Source organism: Thunnus maccoyii, chromosome 10, assembly GCF_910596095.1.
Source record: "Thunnus maccoyii chromosome 10, fThuMac1.1, whole genome shotgun sequence".
Lineage (NCBI taxonomy): Eukaryota > Metazoa > Chordata > Actinopteri > Scombriformes > Scombridae > Thunnus > Thunnus maccoyii.
This window is the reverse complement of record NC_056542.1, coordinates 22,968,969-22,993,464: the sequence shown is the minus strand read 5'-3', so window position 1 is coordinate 22,993,464 and position 24,496 is coordinate 22,968,969. Positions and strand designations below refer to the sequence as shown.

At 38.0% G+C, this 24,496-nt stretch overlaps 1 protein-coding gene across 1 annotated transcript in view; it reads right to left on the bottom strand.

The window, feature by feature from the left end:
* adcy2a (adenylate cyclase 2a) overlaps positions 1–24,496 on the bottom strand; it is a 66,509-nt gene that overhangs the window by 20,571 nt on the left and 21,442 nt on the right. Inside the window, exons 3-15 of the mRNA XM_042423135.1 lie at positions 22,837–22,998; positions 8,635–8,784; positions 5,774–5,922; positions 5,534–5,645; positions 4,151–4,278; positions 2,996–3,154; positions 2,619–2,751; positions 2,354–2,530; positions 2,199–2,242; positions 1,932–2,012; positions 1,336–1,405; positions 994–1,091; positions 672–756 (exon numbers count right to left, since the gene is read on the bottom strand). Of these exons, the coding sequence (XP_042279069.1) occupies positions 672–756; positions 994–1,091; positions 1,336–1,405; positions 1,932–2,012; positions 2,199–2,242; positions 2,354–2,530; positions 2,619–2,751; positions 2,996–3,154; positions 4,151–4,278; positions 5,534–5,645; positions 5,774–5,922; positions 8,635–8,784; positions 22,837–22,998 (1,548 nt within the window). The remainder of the gene's footprint in view (positions 1–671; positions 757–993; positions 1,092–1,335; positions 1,406–1,931; positions 2,013–2,198; positions 2,243–2,353; positions 2,531–2,618; positions 2,752–2,995; positions 3,155–4,150; positions 4,279–5,533; positions 5,646–5,773; positions 5,923–8,634; positions 8,785–22,836; positions 22,999–24,496) is intronic.

Here is a 24,496-nt window from a genome sequence, read left to right as displayed (position 1 = left end):
TTTTCCTCTTCCCTTCATTCACTGCCCTTTTCTAGTCTTTCATTTATTTTTACTAGACAGTGAGTATCACAGAGCAGTGTTTAAAGCCCTAGGCTATCTTCCAGCAGCTATATATAACTCCAGAGGCAAAATCTAAAGACATGAGTGCCTGTTCTTTCATTGATGACATAACTCCCCTTATAAAGCAAAGATTTGATGAGCTGTGGATCCCAAAATCACAGGACATATAAAAAAAAATGTTGGTGTTTAAATCCAGCAAAAAAAAAAAAAAGATTCAGCCACAAAGATGAAGATAAAATGTTCTTAGTAAAACATTTTAACTGTTGGATCTATGCATGTTTATGTTGCCTGAAAATCTTCCAAAGCATCCAACAAAGCAGTGATGTGCACAGACTCTAAGGGGCAAAGGGGTGGTGCACCTCTTTCATGCATGGGATCAGGGTTAATTTTTACAACAAGGGCTCTTAAGGGGCTGTTAAGCTGGCCAGAGGGGCATTTAGACCACTAAAGTGCCTAACGTGTGACATTGGCAATTAAGCATGAAAGTGTCCCATTAGAGAACGTACGCATCCTGATTAGATAAAGGCTTCAATATAAAAGGACAGTTTGAAAATGGCACTGCTAAACAATGATGTTTGCTGTAAATGGTTTTACAGAAACACACCACTCACCAGGAAGTGTCCAATGAAACATATGAAGAGGATCAAGGAAAGAATAAGAAAAGCCATTCCAAAGGATATTCCCAAGACAGTTGTCCTAAAAAAATATGATAAAACATCAAGTTCACCAAGTTTAATGTCATTGTGTAAACATTTTTAGAAACACTACCCTTTGCACAAAATTATATCAAGGCACAAAGACATAAGCAAAGTTTAGTTTAGTCATTTATATTGCATAAAAATAAATGCACATGCTTTTTTCCACATCAACACAGAGTTATTTATGATAACAGCAATGTTATTTCTGGTATATTGTTATATAGAGAACACATACTTTGGCAGGACGAGAATCTGCACAATGAAAATGCAGAAAAAGATCAAACAGGCGCAGGTGACATAGTATTTGAAGGCCGGCAAGATTGTTGCTCTGTACTAAAAGGATAAGAAGGTCAAGTTTCAATAAAAGACCTTTAAAACTGATATTCAAGCTACTTCAAAAGCTCCTCAACTGCACACTCAGAAACCACAAGTCTGCAATTTACAAGATTTCAGAGTAAGCGTAAGTGTAGGCAAAAGAAAAAGCAGTAACAATATGTTCTATAATTCTCTTTGAAACAACTACTCCTATACACCCACTGGGTGTGAATGATGCCAATTTACTTGTGCTGCCTCTTACCTCCTTCTCCAAGGATTTGTTGTGAAAGAACAATGATATTCTTTGGATGTCCTCAGACTTGAGCCACTGTCTGGAAACATAGAGAACCATTATAGTATAGGTAGAGAGGAGAATGTGTACATTATTAAAATAAATAGGATGTGTAAGATCATATATTTTTTGAGAATGTTCAACTGGGATGTGGAATCAGCTCTCCTTGAAATTAAAGAGCATCTTAACATCCCCTGAAAATCTTGTCTTATCACCTTGCTGTAGTGATGTAGTGGTGTACTCCAGGACCCAGTGACATCACTGTTGGGTGTGGTTATAGGTGCAACAACACCAAACCACACCCACCAGTGATGGTCAGAGGTTAAACAGGCTTGAAACTTTCAACCAGAGAGGGCAGCAGTTAGCACAGATTTTCAGTCTGGTGTTACTCTTTAATGGGATACATGCTATAATTTGTCTTAACAATTCCATGTTTCATTAGCTGCAGTTCTTGAAAACAGATCATCTTATCAGTATTAGGATAATTTTCAAAACATTCTGCATATACTTTACTTTTTGCATCGATAATATAAAAATGAATAATGTATCTGTAAAATGACCCTTACTTCTGCGAATTTATCCCATCAAAGGTCCTGATCATCCTCTCGTTAAGTTCCTCCTCAAACCGTTTCTTCTGAGATTTTGTCCTTTAATGTGTAAAGAAAGAGAGACAGAATATCTTTTAATTTCACACAATATTAGACACACGTATCAAAGCCTTGAGCAGAAGTCGAGTCTTATTAAACATCTTGTCGTCTGTCGCAGTACTGTTAAGGGATGGGGATAATCCTGCCGCAGAAAATCATGCTGGAGCTGTAAAACGAGCAGCTTGCCTTTCTGATCTCCTCTGGAAGTGATACTGCCCCATTGGCACATCCTAGACAGACAGAAGTGAGAGGAGAGAGATGGGTTACAAGCTACAGCTGAACACACCTGAAGCCACACACTTACATCAAAACATACAGTACATATAGCAAACATTACATACAGCAGTGTTGATCTTCCCGTTCTCATTGGTCATGCTGTCTCTGTGATGTAGGTTGGCAAAGGGCTTGGCTGCTCCCCAGGACTCCAGGTAGCGGGTCATCCTGACTGAGGCTCTCATCTTTGCTCCGTATAAAGTGGGTCTGGGACGGTAATGATGCTGTGGGCTCCGACGCTCAACCTGAACAAACATGAAAAATGTGTCATTTATTTCATTTTATTCAATGTTAGAAAAAAAAGTCATTATTATAAGGTATATGCTACGGTACCTTTGGGTTGATGACCAGATAAGTGATGACTCCATGTTCCTTCAGGTAAGGGTCTCTCTCTTGTCCATCCCCATCTTCTACCTTATAGCTACCATTTAGGTGCTCCAGTGTTACTGAGGTGATGTGGACTCGCCTAACAATGAATAGTTGTGAATATTAACAATGGATCCAGTTTTCTATGAATATTAATATAGGTGGTTATCCCCTTCAGCAAGCACAGACAGTAACAAACCAGACAAAAACAGATGTAGATAAAGTATTTAGGATTAAAGGTATCACGAAAAAAAAACACTGATAAAAACACCACAAAATAATGTAAGTAATGTCACCTTATGCAAATGAAACAAGTGCTTCTCTTCTACCTCCATTTCACTCACCCTGGTACACCTCCAGCCTCCATATGGTTGGCCAGCGTGACATCATGTGACCAAACATCATACTGCCATTTCTGAAGTCCAATCACACCACAAAGGACATTCCCTGAATGCACGCCAACACGCATATTGATGTCCACCCCTGTGGCATCTCGCACTTTCCTGTCATGCATCAAAACCAGACTTATTAATGAGGTGCAGTGGAGAAATACCGTCTATCTTGTTAGAAAAGAGAGCAAATGCTTCACAGTGAACTTGATAGCATATGCACAGAACTGACACACTGAAACCAGGTCTGTCAACCAGGTATGTTCATCCTCATATCCAATCTCCTTTGACTAAGATGGCCTTGAATGATTGCAGTCAACACTCATGTGTTAATCTGTTCATAGTCAACTTAATAGCATGCACATAAAAACACTTATTTAAGGTCTTTCTCTCTTCATTAATTCTCTCACAGCCCCCCTGCCCCTTTGTGTCAGACTGATGCTTAGAGGTGAGATAGGACTTCACACTTACCAACACTAACCTTCAACACATTAAATTCAGCTAATTTCGCACTGAAGAAAAAAAACTCTACATCGGAGCTAAAGGTTAACAACTACTTATCATTACAGGTAGTGATGTTTCAATACATGCAGTTCAAAAAGCACTGTATTTAAAGGCATATCCTCACAATCTTTGAAATGCAGGTAGTCAAAAGCAGTACCTACAATTTCCAGAAGTGTAATGAGACTCTTGAGAGTCTTCAGGGCGTAGCTGAGTTAATAGACACAAGAATCAGCATGAAGCAAAATTTTCTGCACCGTAAGAAGCTTTCAATTTCTGCATTAAGTTTTAATGCGTATGCAGCATAATACTGCTGTGCATGTGTCCTCCTCCATTTTTTTTATCCACTGCATTTCAGGTCAGATATATTTGACATCAATGATGAAATCAATTTTGGTTTTTTATGTAATTACTTCAATGAAACCTTAGTGATCATAATAGCCTCTAATCCTTAGGTCTGCTGAACATTAGTACAGAGGTTGGGGTCTTGTATGATTAAGATGTACAGTAGCAGAGAGACATGTTTTTTTAATTGTTTTTTTTGTTTTTTTTTGTTTTTTTAGCGGGGCTGTCCCAATTTAATAGCACTGTTAAGTAACTGGGACTTACTTGATGGCCTCGCACATGTCCAGACCCATTTTGACACAGTTCTTAGCGTGGTTCGGCAGGGACTCTGGAAGGCCGGATACACAGTAGTAACAGTCACCAAGGATTTTTATCCGCATACATTCATTTTCCTGCATATAAAAGATGGGACACAGGCTCAGATACCAGGGGTCAGATAATGGTCACACTGATGATCAGCAAGGCCAAGTTTTTAATTCAATCACATAACAATCCTTTGAAGGAAAATCCACCCTTAACATGCCTTGTAGCCACACTGTGTTCTACTCTGATGCACTGAGTAAAAAAAATCTCTATATTTGTCTCTATATTTTTCATTACTGTTATTTATTTATTATTTCCATTATTGCAAACATTTTAGTATTATTTTGTTTAGTATATTATTTTTAGTGATCATCCTTTGTCAAGACTGAAGATACTTTCCAACGCACCTGCATCCGAGATAATTGTATGTGCAAATATCTCCTTTGAAAAAACTTTTTAGTACAGAAACATGCTCTTGGCTGATATCAAAACTTGATACAGTATGTTTACCGGTTATAGAGAAGGTTAATGAGTTTTGTATTAACCAGTATAAACCAGAAAGTCTTTGGGTATCTTCCTTGAGTTTGATAGTACCCCTGTTTTCCTTTTGGAGCAGCAGGCAGTCCTCAAGGGGTATACTGGTTGAAGTAAGCCAGGATTTCTATTGGTGTGAATGGTGAGTCTGGCATGTGGAAATCAATGACTGATAAAAACAAGTCGCAACAATAAGATTTCTCCAGAGAACTCTTGGATAGCTGTCTTGGGTTGCAGGATCGCTAACTAGCTTTGACTGCTAAAAACAAGCCAGTTAGTGCTAGCAACTGGCACTGCTTGCGATAGTGAAGTCCATCTGTGTGTTTAAGTCTGAAGACAGCAATCAGACGGCAAGACAAATCAGACAAATTGGGTCCAGGGTTTGGTAATCCAAAAAGCATCCGACAACAATCACTGAACAGATTTGATTATAGTCATTCAAAATGCAATAAGTCAAACAGAGATCTAGTGTTGTGCAGGGGTTTGTGTGTAACGTGGCGGACGTTTAAGGTGGCTTTATTTATTTTTTGTGTGTGACACAGTTTAATGGTGTAGCCCTCCAATGAATATGAAAAAAAGGTCAAACAATATGTCTTATAATGAGTTCGGACATCTATTATGGTCAGAAATCAATGCTATGTGAAAAGCAAATATGCTAAACGTTATTTAATTAATTGAATACAATTGCTGGAAGAGACATCTTTATTTTGTATTTGAACAATAAATAAACATTCCCGAACTATTTATGCTTGCTTGGAACTTTGTTAGGATGTGTTATTTAGTGACAGAGTCAAATAATGAAATGTTTACCTTGGCAATTTGATCAAATTTGCCAAACAGCTCATTCAACATGTGCACCAGCTCTCCAGGTGAGCAGTCACTGGCCAGCCGTGTGAATCCAACTATATCAGCATATAGTATACTAGAAGAGATGGAATATAATATATTATAATATAATAGCACAACACAGTTTGGTCTCACATATGTGCCTTACAAGTACAGTAAAGTACTCTTTGGTCACATTTGTAAATACAAATAAATAATACATGCCTGACATTAGTGTGTCTCTGGACATAGAGATTGTGAAAATTGTTTGTGTTCTCAATTTGGCCAAAGTTTGGGCCCTTCAGTCTCTGGATGATCTCAGCTTTCATGACACGGGCGATGTGAGCTGGCAGCAGTGACAACAGGAGACGCTCCTGATGGCAGTAACACAAAGAAGAAGTCATACAGGGATGATCAGTAACATAAGGAAAAATACCCAGATTACTTCACAACAATGAACATCTCTAACCCATACTATAAGGTTGCGTTTATTAAACCGTGTCAATTTTGATCAGCCTTGTGACATCATAACTAATAAATACTTTACCATAGCCTGTTGATTAGCTCCTTTACATGTACATTTACTACCACTTAAATGTGTGTGATAAAAAGTTGGCCCAACTGACTAATCACACAACAGTACATTAAAGAAATCTAAGGCTGACACATACAAAAAGAAGCCCAACTGTTATTTAACTTGTTTTAGCCTCAGAGTATATTGTCACGTTCCCTCTTGACCCCCACTGTTTGCCAGTGGCATGGCACAAATTGAACTGTGATTAGAAGTAATAAACACTGCAAAGAAAAACAAAGCTTTGACTTTAATAACAAAACAAACTTTCAGATGCAAAGTTCAGATATTGATGTAATCAAAAGATTATCACGGGGGACCTTGACTTGTCCCTGAAAAAGTTTTAAATGTTCAGCAAAATGATATTTAATTGAATTCTGTCCTAATTTAATTCTGAAGCATTAACCTTTGATGACTGGAGAAGACAAAAAGCTGTCGCCAGCCTCTATTACTGCTGAGTGAAGGTTAATTGGGCACTAGATCGTGTCAGGTTGACTTCCTGTAACTCTAAGTAATGATCAAAGTTAAAAAAACGTAACGCTGCTCATTATTTTATTTACAGCCACCAAAAGACAGACTCAATCTCTATTTGCAACACTTTTCTTTTATTTACTGGTAGCTTAACCATCTCTCTGTTTCTCTTTGAGGCTATTGTAGGTTTTGCTCTAAGCCAACCTGCCCAGCAGTTAGCAAATACAACTCAGCTTGAGTGAGGAGAAGTTTAACATTGCAGAAAACACTTAATTAAGCCAATGTCACTTCCAACTTGACAAGTGTTCTGCTCCATTGATCATCTCCCTGCGTTGTTACTGAGGCTCAGAGCTACATGAAGAAGAGGCTCATGGTGGTTGCTAACAAACGCTGCCAGGGCTTTGGGTTTATGATGGATTCACATAGTTCCCCTCGGACCACTCATACTGAAAATGTATGCACTCACTGTACTGCAGGGCACTTTGGATAAAAGCATGCAGCAAACAGCATATATTATGAGTGCGCTGAGCACCCAAGAGAAATGTGTCTCTGCACAGTTACTACCATCTGTTGCAGGCAGCACTAGCACTCCAGGGCTACTGCGAAATGCTCCACCCAAGGCATTTTCAGCTTCACTCACGGCAGTAGTAACAACACAAGCTGGAGTCACCATAGGGATAACCACCAAGCTTGGGTTTTCAAAACAGCTGGATTTACCATCATCTCACTGAAAAGCAATAGCTACATAAAAGCTACAACTCCAGCAGCTGCAGTAAAAAGCCTGCTACACCCAAGCTTCTCACAGCAGTGAGTTTTAATCAACACCTTGCTAACTTCTCAAAGGAAGCCATGCTGCACGTAAGCAGCTGCACCTGCATTAATTGTACCAACCAACTTTACACACAGCATGCAGAGAAAACATACACAAATATAATGTTGCTGGCTGATGGCAGATCACTAATAGAAGAAAGTGTTTTGGGAAATGGCATCTGCACACAAACAGCATTCAACAATTTCATGAAAATAAGGTGACCAAGAAAGGTGTTTTAAAAAAGAATTTAACAGATTAACGTAAAAAGATTAAACTAAAGACTTAAGACAGAACTAAAGGCTAAGACATAACTATGTTTGTAATACTTTTGTTTATCAATTGTGCATGGTAGGAAAAGGAAAAGAGGAAGTGTGTCCCTTGAGTAACAATGAGACCCATCACTACCAAGGGTTTTGTGGAAATCATTTCTCCAGTGTGAGATATTGTGTGTGACCAGCATTTAACAAACGTTGTAGCTGCTCATCAGTCAATGTAATTTTGAAAAAGTTACCAAAAAATACCAATGGACAATATAAAGCTGGACTTGAGCAGATCTATATTCCATTAGACTCACTTTAAAAGAGTCCCTTTTTTTGTTGCAGATGAAATTTTTGTTGCAGATATTCCCATTTGTTATGAATCAACTGCAAAGATATCAACCAGCAGACATTGAATGCTAAACAGCTTTTACTACAGAGAGTTTAGCACATGTGGTAAGCTCCAGGGACTTAACATAATCGTCACACTAACTGAGGTCATTAACAATTACCACATTCTGTAAAAAGGCAACCCCTGACACCAATCCCCGAGCAGATACTGTATGTAGTAAATATTTGGCACCGTCAGTGCAGCGCAAGTATATGAGACACATCGAGGATTTTTAAGTTAAAATACTTAAGGATTTCATTCAAATGTTTTTACAAGATTTTATGTAGTGTGATTAAAATATATATTTTACTCTGGATTAGATATTTTTCTCCAACTCTTGACACAATATTGTGCCATAAAACAGTTTTAATTTATTAACTCACTCATTTGCTGCCTTACAGACATTGTCGTCATAATCATCATTATCATCACTGCCACACTCTGCCCATCTGTCTTACATAATACGTTCCTCATGCCCATCATTCATTACTGGAATCAACACCATCCTTCATTACTACTCAATCACTCACTGCCCACCTGACTTCCTCTGGCACACTGCTCATTTAGACTTGTTGACCACTTTACCTGTTGTCTCTTCTCAAACTCCAGTTTAATGGGAGATTTTATGCAGTTGCAGGTGTCCTGGTAAGTCTGTTTCAGTGCCAACTCCATCAGATGTTTGTGGTACGCCCCCGCCATGTTGCCACACATGAAAATAATAATATTGGCCAAAATCTGTATAGGGACAGAGGACAGACAAAGCTAGAATTAGATAAACATTAAACAAAAAACCGCCTGGCATATATTTGATAGAGCATAAACAAAGTCATAAAAGGAAATACATTCTCCATTTACTGCCTGTCGGTGTGTTATCTACAGTAGATATATAAAGCAGGCAGTGTCAGAGAATCTGATCTCCAGTGGACCCAGTGTGAAGACAATTGTAAACCTTCGATCATGAATCAAATTTTCATGTTCAAATGTGAAAATTGTAATGTGCTTTAATGATCCTGTCCTGAGAGGTTAATGGATTTTTATGACATATGGATCCAAAGCTAGAAATAGAACAAAAGCTTTTCCTCAAGGGTACAAGGCACTGACAACTGAGATCCTGCTGTGATGTCGACATCCAGTACTGCATGCCATATTGAAAGGGAGAGGCAATGTGGCATCCATAAATAACACTGGCTAATTCATTTTGTGAATCAGTTATTGAGAGGAGACAGTTTCCACACACTAATCACCTCAGAGATAGAGAAATACAGTCCAATGGTATGAAAACTAGAATTAGATGTGTGTGACTTCTTTTACTGCCCCTGCTACATTGTTGATTGCCTAATAATAGCATCATGTATTCCCCACATCCGCTTTACTGTGGCTGGTTCAAACTTTTTCCCTACCCTCTGAAGAAATGAAAAAAATAGAGATGAAAACTAAATCATAAATAAATCCAGTTTGCTAATAATGTGACCACTCCTCTCATCTATATAAATAGAATTTCTCAAGTTCAGGTCCATCACACGCAAGGAGGCCTGTATGTTTCTTAATTAGTGTGATTACAGCAAACACCCCATCTCACTACAGGCTCCATCTGACTATGGCATGGCTTAAGGGACAAAACGGTTGTTCATCATAGTCCAACTTGAATAAAGATCAGTGATGATACAGATCATCTGGAATGCAATCAATCTTAATTGTATTACTGAGATAAATAATTTTACTAATGAGTAGCCAACATTTCCTGTCACAGTGTACTACACCTATGTTATAAATCCAAACTTAGTTTAGTAAAGAATATCTAGAGCTAAAGTTTGACATTTGAAACTCAATAAGATGACTGCTGCAAAAGGCCTGTGAACTTAGTAATCTCCCAACTTTTAACAAGTAATTAATACAATAATTCTTGTAGTTTTTACCATCACAATCACCTTTATAATTGCTGATATCCATAAATCTTGGTGATGTCTATAAATAAGACAGTGATAGCTCTGGATTTGGTACTTTTATTTTTATGTCTGGCACAAAATTCATATTATTTCAGTGAAAACAAGCTGACTCAGCAGTCAGCATTAGAGCTGCAACGATAAGTCAATTAACAGAAAATTAATTGCCAACAATTTTGATAATTGATTAATTGTTTGGAGCCATTTTTGCCAAAAAATGCCAAAAAATTCTCTTGTTCCAACTTCTTAAATGTGAATATTTTCTGGTTTCTTTAGTCCTCTTTTACATTAAACTGAATATCTTTGGGTTGTGGACTGTTGGTTGAGACAAAACAGGACATTTTAGTTTGCATCATGAGTTTTGGGAAATGATGATCAACAATTTTCACAATTTTTCACAACAACTTATCGATTAATCAAGAAAATGTTCAACAGATTAATCGATAATGAAAATAATCATAACTTGCAGGCCTAGTCAGCATTAATAATTACATATGCCTAACCTTTTCTGTCTGCCTCGATGGCAGGTGTTACACGGTGTGACCTTGACTACAGGAGCTCAATATGGTGATAACAGATAACTGAAGCATCCAACTCAGTTTTCAAATAGGCTTCCACTGTATGAGCAGTGAAGAGGATCCTAGTCTCACCTGGGTCCTTTTTGTGTTTGTTTGTTTGTCATGTCTGTATTATCTAGCACAAGGTTTTTAGGCTGTGTGGCTCTAGCCATGGCAACACAGACTAAAACATCTCTCCAGCTATTGCATGGATTGCCATGAAAATTGGTTCAGACATTTGCGGTCCCCAGAGCATGAATCCCCATGATTTTGGAGGTCTTCTGACTGTTCATCGAGCACCACCAGCAGGTCAACGTTTCAATAGTCCATGACCATATACCTTAAAACCTAATGACCAAAGTCCCATCAGTCTCAGCTATAATTTGAGCTTCAGTTTTCCATAAAATGCTATCCAGCTCATGTTAGTATGTTTACATACAACACAGAATTACACACAGCTAAAGTTCAGCATCCTGACCTGGGCTGTTTTTTTTTTTTTTTGTCGAAACATTTTGACCTTGTTGTGACAACAGATAAAAACCTCCAACTTTCCTCTACAAGTCTTAAAGAGCATCGTGACTGTGCCTGTAGAAGGTTGTGTTCTGGCTCACAACTGTTTGGACTGTCAAGCTCAGCTGGGAAAGACGCTCAGCCAATTTCATCTGATATTCAGAAAAGATAAAGTTAATCTACTAACTAGTGAGGCAAATCATTTATTATTTTGAGATGCTTGAAGCACCAAATTTCAAGTACAATTTTCAGTCCAATTTCTATCCATTGCACACACTTCCTCACTCACTCACTCACTTTCACTCTCATTCATTCGATGAAAAGTGAGAGTCTGACATAGTAAAGTTGAATCTGACACATCCTAGAATGGCCACCGTATACAGGATACATTCTTTTGGTTTTGGTAACCACTTGTTGTGAGAATCAAGAACATTAGCAAAGATGTCTACATTTTTCATCCATTCAACAATTTTCTGTTTTGATGTGGAAACAGAATTTCTGCCTCACATGGCCACAAGCATACATGTATATTGTCAGTCCTGTTTTCACATCTATCCTCATCCTCTCGACTCACTCTTCATTCAACAGGTATTTCAATAAAAGAAGAATAAGTGATGTATTAATGGCACACACTTTATGAGATGCTTACAAACAAGTCATGCTGTATTATAATCAGCGGGTTGGATAGACATGGGGATGGTACTAAAAGAAATAGATGAATAGAAAAAGCTCCAAGGACAATCATAAAGGTAATGGCAATTGTATTGCATGTCTGCGTGGGCAGAACTCATCTCTTACATTGAACCCCTTTTTTTCGGTCACTGTCCAACTATAACAGCAGAGAACAGAAAACAACAAACTGTTGTGTTAAATATGACACATGAGGATAAACGCCTTCACCAAACCTCTTCACTGTGCCCACAGAGTGCAAATTGCGATCTGTGAGAGGTGCAGTCTATTCTGTTTATTTTTTTTATTTCAAAACAGTGCTTTATGTTCATTTACATGCATCCCTCGTGGCAGCACCACACAGGAAGCTCCATTAGAGGATCTATTATGATGGGATGTGGCCCAGTGATGACAGGTGAATGTATAAAGACCCAGGAGCCCTGATAACCTTGAGCTCAATATTTCGCAATTTAAAGCAAATGGACAATTTAATGGTCCCCTCCCATTGTATTTTAAAAAGGGAATATTATCTACCTCTCCTTCACACTCTTTCCTGCAGTTTCCCATTTTCTCGTTTGCCAGCCTCATCTCATTCTCACCAATTTCCCTTTCACATCTCTTGTCTTTCTTTCCAGCATAATGGTGACCTTATTGTCACAGTGACCATTGGCAATTTGCTCTCTCTCTTATCTGACGTAAATGTGCCCAACAGATTTACATTACTGCACCTGGACAATAAGCCTGTGACCTTTTGCACAAAGAACATGTTTTATTTCATTATAATTCTCAGACAGAGCAAAACAGAAGTTCAAAATTACATAGGTCCTACATCATGTATTTGTCTTTATCACAGAAGTCTATAGTATTTGTCTGTACAGTATTACCAGCCTATTGCCGGTAAACAACAAAGGTTAGCTGTACATTGCATTAAAAAATTCATGTCATACTTTTAAAATATTTATGGATCTTAAAGTATACATTGTTAAACCATTTAGAAAACATAGTCTAGAGCTGCCAGACAAAAATAGGCACATACAAAAATAAATACACACACACACACACACACACAGTACCAAGAATGAGAAAGTGTGACCAAACCTTTGACCTGTACTACACTTGTATACATAATATTACTATACCCCTCATAGATTGTCACAAACAGTTGCAAACACTGTCTTCCAGTTGTGCCGGCAGTGTCAGTGCTAACATGGTTACCTTTTGCCAACAGCAAAGACATGATACTTCCTGCTGCTCCATCTTGAATAACAAGACAATGATTACTCATCAGCAGTGTCCAATAAATGTTTCATAACTATGACCTACAGTGTGCAGTAGCTACACAAACAAGTCACAACCAATAATACTCATGATGAAAAGTACAAATGTATACAGTATCCTTACTGAGAAAACTGATTCATATGTCCAGACACACACACTGTTCTAAATATATATCAGATGAATGTATTAAACACTGTGAATACACCAGCCATGTAACTGTCTCCCCCTTTTTATTTGACAAAAGCAAACAGCAAGGGCAGAGGCCATGTGCATGAGTGTGGTCTGCTGGCTGACTTTATTTTCACATTTATTCAGTGTATTTGGGACAGACACCCTCTTGCTGGCGACTGAATTTATTATCTCCTCTCTAAACATTTCCAAACACTGAAAGAAGACACACAAGCAGAGTTATTTTGTCCGCATTAAAGGCATTACATTCACAAGGCTGGCTTAAAGTCTGACAAAACAATCAATCAGAACTTTGTGCTGCAGAATAGTGCTCAGAGCACAGGGTCTAGACAAGCACACAGAACGACTGAAAGCAAACACTAGAGGATGGACTGGGGCCTTTGTAAGTTGCTTTATAAAAGGCCTTTCAAAGGTCCATATATTGTGCGCAATATTTTATAATCTCTCTTTAATTCACTCTAAATTATCACCATATTTAACTGAAAATACATTCAGCTACCCTTTCATTCTTTCTTTGTGAGCCTGAAGCAGGACTGTTGTTGCACTAGACATCCCAAAAGAATCAGCTTGAAGTACTTGCTTGCCATTTTGCAGTCCTCAAAACCAATGTGTGATGTCAGATGTAAATGATTACTTGGATGGAGATGGTGAAAAGGAGTCTAGCTCTGGGTAGATGGAAAATGTACTCTTTCTCTACCGGTTTTAAGAAGCAAGTTCACAAAAGTTTGATTTGCTACTTCCTGTGTACAGAGAGGTGAGGATGCATAGATTGGTGGAGTGTACCTCTATTGCAGTTTATTTTATTTAAGCTGCAAAACCTGCAGTATGATATTTGTCAGCAGGCTGCAAAGCACAACATATTAAACCTGTTTTTAATACGTTTTGACAGACTCTTCATCCAGTGGACTGCAGACACAGTGGAGGAAAATACTTTTCAACAGTTGTCCTTATGGATAAAGTATTTGAACTGCAGGACAGATTACATTCAGTTGAACATGGGTGCGTTTCTTGTAGCTGACATCTGTTAGACAACACACTGACACCGATTAAGACCATCTCAAAGGTCAGCTGTGTGAATTGACTGGCCATGTGAATCATCCGTACCTCACTGGTACCCAATTACAGATAACAGCAGGGTTAGGTGAGGATGGCCTCTACACGGCTTTGAGCCACGCTAGTAAATTCTGGGATTATCTAAATCAGATACTAGCTAAGCCCTATGCAGGATATTATGCCTGTTATTATACCACCATGTGGAGAGGCAGACAACTGTCTAAGATCAGGGTGAAGGTGAATCTTGTTTTAATGACCTGTTGGCAACAGACATCCAGCAGATGGAGTTTAATGATCCCTACAATAGAAATTAACGTAGGCACAAATGAGCACCGATAAATTTGCTTTTTTACAAATATACCCTCTAATTTTAAGATAAAAAATAACAAGAAACATCTGAGCAATCATGCAAGCTGTCAAACAACACAGGTCAACAAAAAAAAAATGTCCAAAATGAAAAAATACTATAACTCTCAAGAAAGAACTGCAGTAGGAAACTTAATTCCTGAGTGACATCTAACTTGCACATAAAAAAGAGGAGACATGAGTAACCAATGGAAGTTAAATATTAATTCAGCAATGGAAAAAAAAACAACAATTTAGATTAAAATAAAGCCCTAGTTTCCCTCAAACAAGTAATACATGTATATGCAGCTGATACCACTGAGAGTCTATGTGAAATTCTATCAGATAAAGCTTATACAGAGTGTGAGTGCTATGATGAATTATTGATGATTTGGCACTCAACAATTAATACTGAAGAATTCAAATGAAGGTTGCTTTTCGGTTAGAGGGAAGGTCGTGATATAAAAACATGACTACTTTTCAGTACTGCTGAGTTTAACACCAGTTTGGATAAAATCTGTACAAACATTAATTTAAAAAGTTGACTTGGAAAGAAGGGTCATCTTTTACATAATAAATATTTTATCCTTATAGAGCATTCAAATGCTGTAAAGCAGAGCTGTGTACTGAAAGAAGAAATATACACTCACTGAGAAAAAATATTAATATGTTTTCTCATTTAAGAGAATGGGAAGGTGCGTCCAAATGTTTGACTGGTACTGTATGTTAATGGAGTGACAAAATATTAGGAATACTTTTCGTTTTAATGCACTCTAGTACACCACAAGCACCCACTACGACCTTAATAATAAACATGAAGAAGACTTATCACTTTTCTGACAATGTCAACAAAAAACTGAAAATGAATAATGTAACCCAGGTTAAATAGTTTTAAGCCTCGTAATAGTAGAATTTATGGCAGAGCTGTTGTATTGGATTGCATTCGATTGCACAGGTGCTCTAATGAAGTGCTCAGTGAGTGTATTTTTACAATGAGTGGCTAGATCATTCTTTACATCATTTAGAAACAGAGAAGAATATAGTGTTGGAAAAATACCAATATGAAAATGTGGCACTGCATCACTGTTGCTCACACTCCATGCAGGAAAAAGTGGAATTGAATATTTCTAAATGTGCATAAATCTAGACCCAGCAGGGGGCTTTCACCTCTTCAATAAATGAGCTGGTTCATTAAGACTCCAATGAGCCAGCACTGTAAAGTTTAATGGACTTGACAAAGTGAAGATGTCAGCATGGTTCCTTCTCACTTAATACCCCCTGGGGAATTTGTATGCACACTCCAACAATGCACAAGAGTGTACACATTTAATGGCTGACATTTACAAATCCCCAGTAGGATGAGCTGGTGTTTTTTTTTCCAAGTTGCTGAGTGAGCCTGAAAGATATAAATTAACTGAAACTAGAGTTAATTAAAAACCCCAAGTACCACCAACGTTGGACTAAATGTGTGTGTGTGTGTCAGTGTCTGTCTGCATGCACATGCTTAGTTTTTAAGGGTCTTCATAGCTATACTTGGGCAACAATGTACTTTGAACAAGCAATGCCCATGAGGGTTTTATTTTGGTGTTATCCTTTTTAAGCCAAGCTGGTGAAAACTGACTGGTACAAATTCAGAACAGTAAAATGTTGTGCTGTGCATCATCACTTAAACAGTAAACGGGCTAAATGAAGCACATGTGTGCATCAACAACAGGTAGAAAAATATCCAGAAGAAGTACTACAGCAAAACCAACTGGCCTCACTATTGCAGTCTTCAAGATGTTAGTTCTCAACAATAGCGGTTGTTTCGACGATAGCAAAACATTTCTCATTAATCTTCTTCACTAAATCCTTCCCAACAGATTACAGTATCGTGAACCAATGACCTTTATATCCCCAACTCTGTAAGCAAGCAGCCAGACACTAATGAAAAATGCATTCAGAGATATTTTATTCATAATTCAAGTAGGAGTGAAGTTAAAATAACAGGTCAGCTTCTTAAATGCAAAGAGTCTTATAACCGCTATGTAAGTTGAATGCTAGTGGGTTTCTGAATTGTTGTCAGACAAAATAAAAAGTCTGATGGCAGCTTGGTTTCTGGCAATATTTTTGACATTTAAAAATGGAATGATTTTTTTTCCCACAACATCCAAAAATATCATAGACCAATTTAGAGTGCAAGTCCCTTGCTCCATAAAAATGATTTATACTATATATATGGACAGCATAGCCTTAGCATATTAATTAATATGCTATTGCTACAGGCTAAAGCAGTTTACCCCTGCACTCTCTGAACAAATTACTTCATCAGAAAAAATAATCTTACATTCAATGTCCAACCAGAGGTGATTATTCAGGAGGGCAAAAAAATGTCAAATAGTGTAATAAAGTCAAATAGCATGTTTGCTATTTACAAGCTGATTGAACAGCATGTTGTAGCGCAATATATCCATCAGCCTCACCTTCGCAAATGCTACATAGAAAGCTGGAGAGGTGTTTTAGCTGCTGTCCCGCAGTTACCCTCTGACACATAAGCCTTAGAGCATCCTGTCACCTAGCCTCACTGCTCTTATCTCAAAAAAGAGATAAGAGCCTGAGCCTGTCAGAGAAACAAGAGAAGGAAAATGCATGCACTCACTCTGACACACACACACACACACACACACACACACACACACACACACACACACACACAAAAGTACAGATATATTGTAAGCACACAACATACAGAACATTATACACCTGCACAGACAGAAAAACATGTACACTAGGAGTGAGCGATATGAATATTTGATTTATATTTCATAAAGTGATATAGTATTTTGGGGGGAAAAAACAAGTGAGGAGCTGTTTATAGGCAGATAAAATCAATACAACAACCAAGCAGAAATGTCTGCCTTTGGCTAATATAGCAAATTAAATAAACAAATCATGGCACCTCATCACATTGATGCAAAAATTATAATCTCATTTTGAGATAAAGCTGTGCTGCTCACTGATTGGCAACATTGTCCGCAATGACCTGATACAACCAGATATATTGAAAGGATAGAGCTACCATGGTATAAATACTGTAGATATGGTAAAATCTCTAAGGGTAGAGAAATGTGTATAAATATCGTCCAATGTTATAGTGCACACACGTCTAATAACACATATAATGTACATGCTATGCTGTACTGTACATGTTAGAAAGATTATGAACATTCAGAATGATCCTCAAACCTGAGGGAGATAGTCACTTTGTGCCCTTACAGACAGAGAGACAGATGGACAGATTACGTATGTCTCCACGTAGTGCATCTCACCAACTCACTAAAATGGAGCTCACATAATAGAAATACACGACGCATCATTTCCTGGCTCGATTTCAACGCACTAAGAAAATGGCTTCTGATCAAATTTGGCCTACGACAAAATGGAAATTCAAGGCCTTATCCCAAGGAACAGATTAAATCAGGCTACATAAAACGATTAGTGGTAGATTACTTTGATGCCTTTGTATATTAGCAATTAGCTTGCATCACTGACCATAGTATTACATTGTAGTGTGTCTCAGAGCCAGAGGGAGATATCAACCTTTCAGAGCTGGAAATATAGAGAAATCATTTAATAATGGCCATTTATGTCCATTTTCTCAAGGGTGGTATTTCATCTTAGTGTTTGTGTGAAATTGTTAAAATCGTTGATTTTACAATAGATATCTTGACCATTTATTTTGCTAATGTCTTTGCATGGCCTGAATCACTTACAATGAAGTTGTCTCATAACACTTGCACAGTAGTATGTTCATGCAGATGTAGCTATATTACATGCACCTATTTATATTGCACTGCGGTGACAGTTACACAAAACAAAGGACAAAATATCAGGCTAACTGGGATGGAACCTAAATTCTATTTTCAGTCCAGTGTCCAGTATATGGTTTGATATCTGGGACAAGCGCGGTTTCAGATAACAGCTGATTTATTTGTGTTCACTGTTCTGAAAGAGTAATATAACAAATATGTTGTTATGACGGAGAAGAGGAGGGAGTGCGAGACTATGTCAATCAAAAATGAGAAGGAAGGCAGAAAGAAGAGGAAAATTATGACTTTTGATTCCACATAGTGATCTGTAGCTTGTCTGAGTCTGAATAAAAACACAATGTTCTAGCTGCTGTCAGGACTGCAGAGCCAACACATCAGAAATATTTTAAATTAACTATTTTGTGATTCTCTCCCTTTTCTCCCGTCCCCCTCTCTCTACTGCTGTTGAATTTATATTGCACATAAGGCTGTAAGGCTGCTGCAAGACGATGCTGCTGCTCACTGTTCACTGTTGGGGTCCTCTTTTAACAAGCACACATCCTTCACACACTATAAAGTGAAGTGTGGAGGTTCATTCTTAATCTTAAGAATACATATCTGTGATAGAATATTCAAGACTTAAGGTTCAGTTACTAGATTTTCCTGGAGTGTCTGGAGGATCTTCTATCTCCATGAATGGAGTTGCAGCTTCAAGAAGCTCATCAATGCCTGTCATGCAATGGCCTTATTGCCTCTGCCGACCCACATGCTTTCTGCTTCGGGTGTCTTGGATGGGACCACATAGAGAGTGGCACTGAGCAGCCACCGCCCTAACTGGACTGTTGGGTGCTTCCCAAGCTCAGACGCCAGCAGTGGTGGGACAGTGGGGAGTGGTGGGAAAGCGAACCAAAGTTTGACGTCAATTTCCTCATGGAAGATGACCCTCCCCGCGCCAGCTAACGGCTTGTGTCGTATGATGACAACTGAGCAAGTTACAGTCCCATAAAAAGGTCAAAAGTGAATTTTAAATATTTAACTAATAGAACTTAATTTTATAGATTTTGTGTCTTAATAAGCAGCCTCTTATTAGTTAAAATGGAAAATAAAAAGGGGAAAAAATATAAATAACTGGTCATTATACCAGTGAAGCTTGCAATGTGTTTACAAATACCATTTAAATAGATTATCACTAGGTTTACAGTGATGTATAATCTAGTTTATTTCAACAAAACAAGTTAGTCTAACAGAAATTCTGAGTTACAAGTATCTTTAGCGTCAGGTGTTTTTTTGGGTGATGATCTGAAATTTTTCAATTTCAAGTCCTGGATAGAGAAGTCCACCTATATCTACCATGAACCTTTGCAAGCCTTTCATTTGATCTTTGCTATCAGCTGCTATGGGCAAATGTCATTCCATGATGAGAACCAGCACCCCACTACTGCAAGTACTGAAGTGAGTGAGTCAGGTTATTGGATCCAATATTCCTCAGAAAGAAGAACAGGCCACTCAGGGTGCTGTTTCCATGGCACACTGAATGTACTTCTATGTTATCACACAACACAATGCAGGGAGTTATGCAGCAACACTGACAGGTGGAAAAAAAGAAAAAAAAGACCTTGAATCATTTTAGAATTGTGTCTTAAAAATTGTGTATAGAAGGAAGGTCAGGTATCATCACATCAAATTAGAGAAATATTGAGCTTTGAAAATTTCACAAAATTATGCTTTTTGAAACTGGTGTTTAAATGCCTTAATGTCTGACGTCTCCATCTTTAAGCAAATATATTTACATGCTGCAAACATCTGGGATGTCCATTAGTGGCAAAATTGACAACTATAACATCCCATTGTTTAAGACATTTATGGGACCGTCATCCTCTTCCTACAAAAGAGGCTGTTAATGGAACATACAGATTGTGAAGGCACTTGTCTCCACACACACACATATTGTATTTGTACCACAATAAATTATGACTAACTTTTCCCCTGCCATCACCACAACCACAAATACAGACTTGGCTCTAAAGAACTGATAGCAAACATCATCACTGTCACTGGCAACAAATAAAATACTGACAACAAAACATAAAGCAGCCAGGATTTGGCAGAGCCTGTGTTTACTAGTGGGCAGTTTTCTGCTTGGCAGTGTTATGTCTAGCTCGGCATGCCATCTTGACTGCCGATTGAGCAGCAATCTGTCTCCTTCCATCAATGCTCTTGTAACTTGACACACACACAGAAATATTAGGAACGCCTTCCCAACATGTATAGAACGGTCATCTCTTACAGGCTAAAACAAATCAACCAACAATTCAATCTCTTCACCAGAAAACAGCAGGTAAAGGGGACGCAGCCTTAATTAAGATTCAGTTTGATTTATACAAGCGTTTGTGTTTTCTCTTCTCTGCTGGTCACTCACTCATTCATAGTGCCTCTCCATATTCTTAATGTAATTCCCCAATTTCAAACTGACAATGACCCTATGCACGTATGGTAAATCTACACAAATGTTTTCACTTATTGTGCCTGATTACACCTCTTCTATGTACAGACTTTTTGAGTGACATTTCCCTGTAGGCTTAGTTAGACTTCATCAGGCAAAATTTACTACTACTACCACTACTACTGGCAAAAAGCAGGCAGGACAGGAAGTAGTGTGTGTAGGATTGTAACCATAAAATGTGGGAGCTCATTGGCTAGTTAACAAAAACAGTACACAAAATAATACAGTTTCTTATCAAACACTTTAACATTAACCTATCGCTGCTGTTCTTGCACACACTACAGCCAAGCCAAAAAAAAAAGACCTCCGTTGTTGCTTTCACTTTACACATGATATACAATATTTTTAGTAGGCAGATTCTCATAAAAACACATCTCTCTGGCAGATTTGCCACAGGAATTGTGCTGACAGGCAAACTGACCTGGTGCATAAGACGAGTTGGCAGATAATGGCCGGCCATGTAGTATACAGCCCCAGGCTGCCCAGATGCCAGTATGAACATGCTATATGCTACACGTGAGAGCAAAAAAGGCTGAAACCCAATAACGGGTCATCACAGCAGAGTTCACAGAAGCAATAGAGAATTATTGTAAAGGTATAACAGCAGGAAAAGCAGAAACAGATGAAGATACAGGCACAAGAATCATTATCGGGTGCGAGGATACAGCTCTGGCTGCACAAACCATCTAAATTGATTGTCATTATGTGTATTACTTTGTAAGTCTATGTAGAATTTTTAAAGAAAAGTGCACAGTAAGTGTTTTCCTGTTATCTTAGGGAAAATATATCTTTTGAATATGAGACTATAAATGATATTTTTGATTTATTTCTCCAGAGAGGTTATTGTTGTCATGCTTGGAGAGGCTTTATTAGCTGTCTCAACCAGACATTTTTCAAACACATAATATCAATGCTTTAGTGATACCTGAAAAGAATCTCAGAGTGGGAGTCATATTGTGTGATAAAAAATTATAACATTAAGTTGAATAACCATTTATGATAAATTCCTTTTTGTGTAGCCACATTCCAGTCAGACTGCAATTGAGCAACAGGGCTGACAAACAGCAATACACACAAAAGGATGTAGAGAAAAGGGATGAATATGTGGGAAGTAACTGATATGAAGACATAATAAAATAATTATTATTAGGCCTATTTATATGCTGGAAATATCCTTTGAGATTTAGCTCTGAAATGTTAAATTTCATCTTGGTCAATGTAATCTATGATTATCAGTGAAGTGTGGCTTTTGTGACATGCTTGTTAAATGAATGTTCTTTCCTTTATGCATTAGCTGGAATTAGACTGAGGTGTATTGGCAATCACTGACTTTTGGAATCAGGTTTGAATAAACTCAAATTAATTAAAGTCTCCCTTTCCGAGATAATTGGTTTCCTGATATTATTATTTCTTTTTCTCAGCATATGCCAACTCCAAACAGCAATACTGCTGGAAAGAGGGTGACCTTTTAATAAAGTAAAGAAAAAAAAAACCCACATTAGAATTTCTATCGCTCACCTGCTATGCTAAATTAGTTTTAGTTTAAAGGTCACATTGTTTGTTTTGTTTGTTTGTTAAAAATGTTAAAATAACCACAAAGGCTCATTTTGTTAGCAGGATGGGATAATATTACACGTCTGGAAAGGAAAAGGAAATTTCATCTGGATATTAAAATCAAACAAAAAAAGCAAAGGTGGTAAGACTCCTCATGCAGTTTGTATAAGACAGGATGTTGTGTAGCCATGTCACACTATAACCATATTCATGTCTTCTAACACTGTATATGAGTAGTCATCAGTTGGAGTGGATGCATGTTTGTAGAGTTTTAATAAACTTTGCTTTTAGTAAAGTATTGTGTTAAGTTTTCCGTAATTCAGTGTGTATGATATATCTTATCTACTAAAATTACACGTGCTCTACCACAGAAACACACTTATATTTGATCACCTTACCTGCCATATTACTGGTTCCATGTGATCGGCTGTGCTGGACAGGCAGACACTCAATACAATGGTGTGCGAGGCGGAGGTCAGGACACTGGCGATGATGGCATCCCGCATTGAGAATGGCAGCATGGTGTATACCACAAACACAATGAACAGGAAGAAGGACACCTGTGGAGAAAGAGACACACTTATGATACACCTGCAGAGGAAGGTAAAGAAGAGAGCAAGAAAGCGAAAGAGATGGGTGCACAAGAAAAGAAAATTTCGATGAAAATATCAGTGTTGACAGTCCTGTGGGGGAAGAAAGAGCCTGTCCCACCAGGACTGACCATCAACACTGTGTGAGTGAAGTTTCTCTATGTGCAGCTACATCAGTCGCATCAAAAAACCAGGCTTGCTTGAGGAGGTATTAAATGTCAAACTAAAGACAAAATTACAAGAGGAAAAACGAGGAAAGGACATATATTTAGGCCATTAAGCATATTTCAGTGTTGTACACTCGTGGACCCATTATAGCATTTTTAGCTTCTTTGGCTTATGTAAGCTCTTTTGATTGCAGGAAGCAGGAAAGGGGACAATTACTACTCACACTTCAAACCTGACACATCTAATGTAGCATGTGGAGTGCTTCCCTTTTTACTTCAGCACCACACACACACACACACACACACACACACACACACACACACACACACACACACACACACACACACTTCTTTAATATGCCTGTGTATGGATAGAATGAGGCCAGTGTTCTCACAGGCTGCAGCCAGGTGCCAGTTAACCTTTCTGGGTTATTTTCAGGGCCAGTGGGAAAGCGGGGTTAGGGTGTAGGGGGCGGTGAGATGGAAAGAGAGAGGGAGTGAGAGAGGGGAAGAGAGACTGAAAATGAGTAAAACAGTATCTCCTCTGTTTAAGCTTGAGTGACTAATGGAGACTTCTACACTGCTGCTTTTGTAATGGCTAACTATGGTGGCAAATGTAAATAGTAGCAAATCTCGAAGGATGGTCTATTACCTCAAAGACAATGCTTTATTCATGTTTGACGTAAAACTTGTGCCCAGATGAGCAGTGTACTCTACATTTACTCGACATCCTGCTACTTTACTATAGATAAAAGTAGACATATTTTCAAATTAGCCATATCATGTTCATTTGTTGTAGACTCCATATACTCAAATTGCTTAACAATGGTTGACATGTTAAAACAAAATGCCCTACATAAAAAATACAACCATGATATTCTTGTTTTTATGCATCTACAATACAGCTGATAGTTTTCCTACCAAACAGTAACAGATTGTATATACTGCTGTATTAGTGCAAGACATGATAGTTTCAGGAGTTATAAATGGCTCCATTACACTCATTATATTCAAGTTATATGCTAACTTTTTTAAATCAATCTTTTTCCTGTATAGATAATTGCTGGCATTTGCTGAAGTAAACAAAGCGGAAAACAGATATTTGCTGTAAAATGTTTTTTCAAATGATATTTAAATTAGATTTTCACATGTTCTGCTTTTGGTATCTATATGATACTTTGATCAGCAGGGAAGCAGATTGTGGCTGTTACTCTTCCAAGAACGAAAAGGAGAAGTCAAGTGAAAACAACAATTGGAGGTCAGCATGACACACCAGAAACACTTGGAGTTAAAACAGTGGA